This window comes from Galeopterus variegatus, unplaced genomic scaffold (genome assembly GCF_000696425.1).
Source record: "Galeopterus variegatus unplaced genomic scaffold, G_variegatus-3.0.2 Scaffold2512, whole genome shotgun sequence".
In the NCBI taxonomy this organism is placed as follows: domain Eukaryota; kingdom Metazoa; phylum Chordata; class Mammalia; order Dermoptera; family Cynocephalidae; genus Galeopterus; species Galeopterus variegatus.
This window is the reverse complement of record NW_007728623.1, coordinates 153,677-161,635: the sequence shown is the minus strand read 5'-3', so window position 1 is coordinate 161,635 and position 7,959 is coordinate 153,677. Positions and strand designations below refer to the sequence as shown.

The following is a 7,959-nucleotide window of genomic DNA, read 5'->3' as shown; positions in this document are numbered from 1 at the left end:
GGTTTTAAAAAAAATTGAGCCACCATTGAAAAATATGGAAATTTCCACATAAATATTCAGGTTCTTGGTTTCTCATGATCTGACAACCCTGGAACTGCATTCCTGGTTTCAGAATGCCAGCCCTGTCACAGTAGGTGACTGTGCACATACAGTAGGCCCTTTGCTACTGTAGCAATACTGTTGGACTACTGTGCATTACCTATTGTAACCATGTGAGTTTGTATCCCTGTTGTAAAGAAAGATATGTTCATATTATTGAAGATTCGGAAGTTGCTGGCGTGTGTGTGTGTGTATATAAAATTACTGCCAGTCTGACCCCACCATGGCAAACTTCTGTTAATACTTTAGCAAATTTTTTTTTGTCTTTCTGTCTGTGTATGCATGTATTTATATCTCTTTTTAAAACAACTTTATTGAGGTATAATTGATATAGAATAAACTGAACATAAATTGTACAGTTTTATAAGTTTTGACTCTTATAATCACCCATCACCATCATCATAATCAAGATAGTGAATATATCTATCCCCCCCAAATTTTCTGATACTCCTTGGTAATCCTTGCCTATCCCCTGGTCCCTCTAACTATGCCCTCCCACCCCGCACAACCACTGATCTATTTTCTGTCGAGTAGATTTGCATTTTCTAGAATTTTATGTATGTGTGTGTCTGTTTTTTAGCACTTGAGATTACACAGTTTTGCAGTTCCCCCCTTTTACTTGGCGTGGCTTTGAACAGTGGTGAGATTGCACTTTTTCTTATGTTTATTGTCATTTGTATTTCTTCAATGAGTTGTGTGTTTTCTTTCCCATTATTCTCCCAGTGTTTTAGTGTTTTACTTGCTTTACACGTTCTCTCCATTTGTTAGCATGTTTTTCATCACTTCTTCAATGAGTTGTGTGTTTTCTTTCCCATTATTCTCCCAGTGTTTTAGTGTTTTACTTGGTTTACACGTTCTCTCCATTTGTTAGCATGTTTTTCATCACTGTTACAAATATTCTCCAGTTTGTATTGTTTTTATAATTAAAAGTTATTTTAGACATACAGAAATTTTATTGTTTTTGAATAATCTAGTTTTGCAACATTTTCCTTTTTAAGACAGGATATGTGAGGGGGTATGAATTACCTTATTTTTGATTGCCTTTCCACTTTGAAAGTTTGCCTGTGGGGGTTTTGGGGGAAGATAACTAAATGTAACTACTTGGTAATGTGCATTTTCTCTAGAGTTGTTAGTTATTAATTAACAAGCATTGCTAGTAACTTGCCGAACATTTACCATTTTTATTGTCAAATATCCTGAGAGTTGCAGAAACTAGTAAGGTTGAGGGACTATGTCTGGATTTCCTGGATATCTCTTGCTCATGTGGCAGTTAGAGATTTAATGTTTGAAATTGTTTTCTGTTTTCTTTTAGATCTGCTTGGCTTTGAGGAGGAGCTGCTGTACTGCCTCACTGCATAAGGGATGGGATCAGAGAACAGTGCTTTAAAGAGCTATACACTGAAAGAACCACCATTTGTCTTACCCTCTGGACTTGCTGTTTATCCCGCTGTACTTCAGGATGGCAAATTTGCTTCAGTTTTTGTGTATAAGAGAGAAAATGAAGACAAGGTTAATAAAGCTGCCAAGGTACCATAATAGGTGACAACTTAATAGTACTTTTTACTATCTTATTTTCCATTAAAAATTGAATTTAATTAATGAAGGTCAAAGGAGTTAAGACCATAAGGAATACTATTTTATTATTCGTGTTCTTTAAAAACATAGTTGTCCTTACTTCATGGGCATATCTCCAACTTGCATGCCATGGTCAGGTGCCATAGCTATAGCCAAAAAGCTTCATAAAACTCAGTGTGATGGCTTTTGTCATCATAGTTTATTTTTTTAGTGAGAAAGTTAGGGAGACAGTCTTACATGGCTGATATAAGATAAAGGGATTAATCTAGCTTAGCAAGAATGCTTTAAGTATTGATGACATTTTGATTAGTGTGTTTGATAGGATTGGAAATAAAGTATTTTAGGAACTTTAAAATATTTTCTTTTCCTGAGATACTGTGATGTCCCAGAACAAATGTTGGACTGGATGCCCCACAAAGAATATTGTACCTGGACTGTGGTTCTTGCCGCAGAACCCTAGACAGGTCATTAACTTCTGGAGGCTTCAGTTTCCTCCTTAGGAGAGAGGTCCTTTTCTACTTTGTTACTGCTGCTCCTGGCAAAGGGTACCAGTGCATTAGCATGTTGTCTCACATACTGTCAGGAGAGCCTGGTCTCTTATTAGAAAAAATGATTGTACTTTGGAATTTAATTCAATAAAATAAACCCAAGTGTCTTTTCAAATTAGAGAAAACAAAGGCATTAGTTGATATTTTCTTGGATAGCTAGCGTTTTGGATATTCACCCATTCATGTAGGTCATCTTCAGAAAGTTTCTAAAAAGGAAAACAAAGTTGTATTAATTCTTCAGTGTTTATTATGGCAGGCACAATATTTTCAGGTTGAATTTGATATCTTTATTTTGTTGGAATTCTGATCGATATTTTTTTGCATCTCTTTGTAATATCAACAAGTATGGAACATTGATATTCATTTCATAGGCCTTTTAAAATGGTTTTTACTTTTTTAAATGATTATCAAGGGTTATATTAGTAATATAATTTTGGCATTTCATTGGTCACAACAGTTAATTATTTAATGTGTCTTTGATCAGGTGTGAAATTAACAGCTATAATGTGGTTGCTAACGGGAAAAAAACGTGTGTAACAATCCTCTTAGAATGCATTTTCTAGTAACACATTGTGGTAAAAAGTGTAGCTGGCTGTTTTATTGCTAGTTAATTTTGCTTTTTCGGAAAACCATCTAGGCACTCCATCTAGGCATTGTTAATTTTTTATTGTGATTATGCAAAAGACACAATGCATTGCTTTGCTGTCTTATTCTTATGTGCAGTTACTGTCTAACATACCTCCTGTTATTTTCATCTAATAAGATTGTTCATATTGCTGGCCGGTTAGCTCAGTTGGTTAGAGCGTGGTGCTGATAACAACAAGGTCCAGGATTTGATCCCTGTGCTGGCCTGATACCCGCCCTGCCCCCCCCCACCCAAAAGGATTGTGCTTTTTATAATAATTAGAGTGACTATTATCAGCAAGGTAGTAGAGATTTATAATCTTCCTTAGTTTTTTTTTCTTAAGACTATAAAATTTTAAAAAATTGTATTACCCTTTATTGTACATGCACAAAGAAAGCTGAATAACCCAGATCATAAAGGTTTTCTTTTTACTTAAAAACATTTTATTTTATTTATTTTTTTAACAAGGATGTGCACATTTATTTGTTCAAATAACAAATACATAAACTGAATAACAGATGAATAACAGAGTACTCTGTAGAAAGTAGGGCTCCAAATTTTCACCAAAACCAGAGATGTAAAACTTATTAAAATTTGCATATTTCATTTTATAATCTCTATAATTATTTGAAATAGCTCTCTAAAGTCTTCCAAAAGCATGCCAATATCAAATTAATTTCAATACAGGAAGATGAATTAATTTTTCAAAGGCAAATTAATTTCTAAGCAAATCAGCAAGTCCACTTAATAAAACAAAATCAAGAAGTTAGATTAAATATCTAAGTTTAGCAAGATAAATTGCATAAAGAAATCAATAAAACAGAATATAAACACAAGAGCACTTCAAAAAGTTTGTGGAAAATAGAATTGGAAGATAATAGAAATCTCCGTGAACTTTTGTTTACATTTTTCCTTTTTTCTTTTTTAAAAAGACTAAGATCATAGAAAATATGTTCTCTGACCACTATAACAGAAGGAAATTTAGAAAACTCACAAATGTGTGGAAATTAAACAGCACTCTCCTAAAAAACCAATGGGTTAAAAAAAAAAAACAAATCGGGCCAGCCCGGTGGCGCACTGCAACAGTGCGCCGCTTGGGAAGTGCGGCAGCGCTCCCGCCGAGGGTTCGGATCCCACATACAGACCGGCCGCTCCCTGGCTGAGCGAGGTGCGGGCGCAGCACCAAGGGTTGCGATCCCGTTGCCGGTCCCGGGCTGGTACGGGCGCGACACTGGGGGTTGCGGTCCGTTTCCAGACACGAAAAAAAGACAAAAAAGGAAAAAAAAAAAAAAAAATCACAGGGAAATTAGAGAGTACTTTGAGATAAACATCAAAGCACAACATATCAAAATTTATAGGATGAAGGGCCCATGCAGTGCTCAAAGGAAAATTTATACTTGTAAATACCTATATTATGAATAAGAAAAATCTTGAATCAGTAATGTAAACCTCTATTTAGAAAAATAGAAAAAGTAGGGTAAACTAAACCAAAAATAAATATAAGTAGGAAATAACAAGGATTACTACAGAATTGTATGAAATAGGTAATTAAGAAACTAGAGAAAATCAACAAAACCAGAAGTTGATTCTTTAAAAAGATCAACAAAATTTGTAAGCCTTTATCTAGATCAAGAAAAAAGACTGAAATTACTAAAATCAGAAATAAAGTAAGGGCATCATTACATTGTCACTATGGCTTTTTGTGGTGGTATAAGATTTAGTTTCTTTTTCCTTCTCATTTGCATTTTTGTTCTACCAGTGGGTTTTGTTCTTTCTTGTTTAGTCATAGTAGTGATTATTGTTTTTTGGATTCCATATGCGGGACTTCCTTGAGGATTTCTCATAGGTGCTGGTCGTATAGTGGTGAACTCCTGCAGCTTTTGTTTGTCTGGAAAATACACTATTTTTCCCTCATTTCTGAAGGATAGCCTTGCTGGATATAGTATTCTTGGCTGGCAGTTTTTGTCTTTCAATATTTTGAATATATCATCCCATTTTCTTCTGGCTTACAGACTTTCTGTTGAGAAGTCTGCTGTTTGTCTGATAGGGGCTCCCTTGTATGTGACTTGATGCTTTTCTCTGGTTTCTTTTAAGATTCTCTCTTTGTCTTTGAGTTTTGCCCGTTTGACTATAATGTGTCTTGGAGAAGATCATTTTGGGTTCAGTCTGTTTGGGGATCTTTGAACCTCCTGGATTTGAATGTCTGTGTCTCTCCCTGTACCTGGGAAGTTTTCCATTATTACTTTGTTGAATAGGCTTTCCATGCCTTTTCCTTTCTCCTCCCCTTCTGGAACACCCATGATTCGAATATTTGTGTGCTTAAGGTTCTCTTTGAGCTCTCTTAGATTTTCTTCATTTTTTTAAAATTCTTTTTTCCTATTTTGTCTGCCTGGGTTTTTTTTGAAAAGACTATCTTTAAGATCAGAAATTCTTTTGTCTGCTTGTTCTAGCCTGCTGCTTAAGCTATCAGCTGTGTTTTTTATTTCACTGAGTAAATCTTTCAATTCCATGAGTTCTGCTACATTCTTTTTTAAGGTATTAATCTCTTTGTAAATTTCCTCCTTCATATTCTACATTTTTTTTTTCTTGTTTCATTATGTTGTCTGAGTCTTCTTGTATCTCAGTGACTTTCCTTAAGATTGTTGCTTGGAATTACTTTTCACTCATTTCAAGGGTTTCCTGCTCTATAGGGTTTGGTATTTGAGACTTACTGTATTCTTTTGGTGGTGTCATATTTTGTTGGGTTTTTGTATTTCAAGTATCTCTACTTTGATGTCTGGTCATCTGGTAGAGTAGTTGCTTCTCCTGTTACTCTGGAGTGGGCTTTGAGGAGAGAGATGTCCTTTTTTTTCTGCTGTCTGCTGGTGACTCTCCTTGTGTTGGTGCAGTCAAGTGTCTGGGGGCTGCCTGCATGGTGACTGTGGTTGCTGCTGTAGTGTTGAACCACTTTTGTGGCAGCCATTGCTGTGGCAGTAGCTATGGTGGACCATCTGTGTGGAAGTGATGTTTTCAGCATGTTCTCTTGCCTGCTTCTGGGAAGAGGGGGCTGGGGCCCATGGTTCTAGATCATAACGTTTTTAATGGGAGAAAACAATGTTCCACTCTCTGAGGGCTTTTGTGCTATAAGAATTTCAAAGCTTGAGAGAGATTTTCCTCCCCTTGTTATCTATACATAACTTTTTAAGCCATGACTAAGTCTTTGCAAAGAGTTTGTACTTGTCTCCTCTTCAGCTGTCCTTTGGCTTTGAAAACCTAGACATGAATCTGGGAAATTTTGAAGTGGGTAAAAAAGTGTTAAGGAGTTTAGATTATCAGAGTATTTCTGATATTCTGAAAAACTAGGTCACAGTACTTGAGATATATATGTATGGCATTCAGTGCATTAGTTTTCAGGAATTTGATGTTTGAAATATCTGAAATAATACATCAGTATAGTTAGTTGGCCTCACTCTCTCTAGAGTTTGGGTTCCTGATCCTACCTTTGATAGTTGTGATGGCCATTTCAAGCAGATATGTACTTGTAGTGTTTTCCTTAGGAAATATTACTGGGTAACGATTGCACTCTTCCTCTATCATCATAAGTAAAAAAAAAAACAATAACAATCACAGTACACTGTTATGTCTCTGAAATAAAATGAAATGCAGGTATAAGCTCTGGCCACAAAACCATATGAGAAATACTTAGATCCATCAGACCTCAGTTTATCTTGAATTCTCCAGTTATAATTAATTAATAGTATAATTTGATCACTGGTGATTATGACTCATTTCTAACCAATAGCCTATAAGGAATGATAAATCCTGAATCAGAATTTGTACTGTAGTTTGCTATAATTTAAGTGCGTAGTCACGGCTTTACAATAAGTACCAGCTTATACAAATGATTCTAAGTGTCTTTATCCCAGGCATCACATAGGACTCTAGGAATAGCTGTATAAATGCTATACAGCTGCTCTATTTAGCATCCTGGGAAACATTATGCTCTTCTCCCTGATGGATTCAGGTTGCTTTGTGGAAGAGTTGGTCAACATCTTTGAGAACTCACATTGTGTGGGCATGGAAGAAATGATTGCTGTGCTCAAGGAGCTTGCATCCTGGTTGGGAAATGCTGTTCTGCTCTTCCTCATATTGACGTTATCTTTTTCTTCCCTTCCTCTTAGCCCTTTCTCATACTATTTACAACCCTTATTCCATTGTAAATCAACTTCCCTACATTGTTAACTTTTTAAGAAATTATTTCTTTCCCCTCCTAATCAGAACCTGGTGCTCTTACATGGCTCTTGAGTATTATCCCCTTGGAAGAAGCTCAAGAGTATTTTCCCATCCCTCAGGTATGGTGGGACCACCAGACAAAACTGGCCATCTCCCAACTCCCCACCACACTTTTCAGACTTCACTTTCTCACTTTTTCCCTTTAATGCTTACAACCATCCAAGCTTTTACCTCAAAATAATTATCTGCCAAAATCTCTGGTCTGAGCTCTAGATCTATATTTTAACCTGCTTATTGAATATCTCCAGCTACGTGTTTCAGCAGCACCTCAGATGCAAGTTCTACTGTGTGGGATTCTTCATCCCTTTCCCTTTCTGCATTTTATTCCTAGTTCATGATCCAACCTTTATACAGTGGGCATTTAAAAACAGAATGTATCTGCATCTTTGCCTCAGATTTGCATCTCTGGGGAAGAAAAAATAATATTTCTCTGAAAATCTTTGCTCTCTAGTTTGAGCATATTGGTAATTTTGTTGTATTTATTTAAGAGTGTGTGATTACGGTTTCTCCCCATCTAAAAGCTTGCAGGTGGATTTGAACTGTAGATAAGAACACTGAGTCAATTAACTTTCTGTAGTTCTCAAAGTGAAATAGTAAATCAGAATTGGCAAAGTTTGAGATTATTATAAGAAAATAAAAGAAATTGGAGAAACTAACCCGCTCAGAAGATTTTCCCATGACCCTGCCTAAGAGAAATTTAATAGACAAATTTGAGGCAACTGATACAAAAATTGTAACTGCGCTAGGTTATGGACTCATGCTATCCCATATTCTTCAGAGGAGGTGGTTTTTTTTTTTTTTTTTTTTTTTTTTTTTTTTTTTTTTTTTTTTTGGCAACGG

The 7,959-nt window shown here is 35.8% G+C and overlaps 1 protein-coding gene across 4 annotated transcripts in view; it reads left to right on the top strand.

Moving 5' to 3' along the window:
* SCYL3 (SCY1-like 3 (S. cerevisiae)) overlaps positions 1 to 7,959 on the top strand; it is a 37,956-nt gene that overhangs the window by 4,297 nt on the left and 25,700 nt on the right. For all 4 annotated transcript variants that reach the window (XM_008582071.1, XM_008582073.1, XM_008582070.1 and 1 more), the window contains exon 2: positions 1,412 to 1,626. In XM_008582071.1, coding sequence (XP_008580293.1) covers positions 1,462 to 1,626 — 165 coding nt within the window. In that variant the 5' untranslated portion in view covers positions 1,412 to 1,461. The remainder of the gene's footprint in view (positions 1 to 1,411; positions 1,627 to 7,959) is intronic.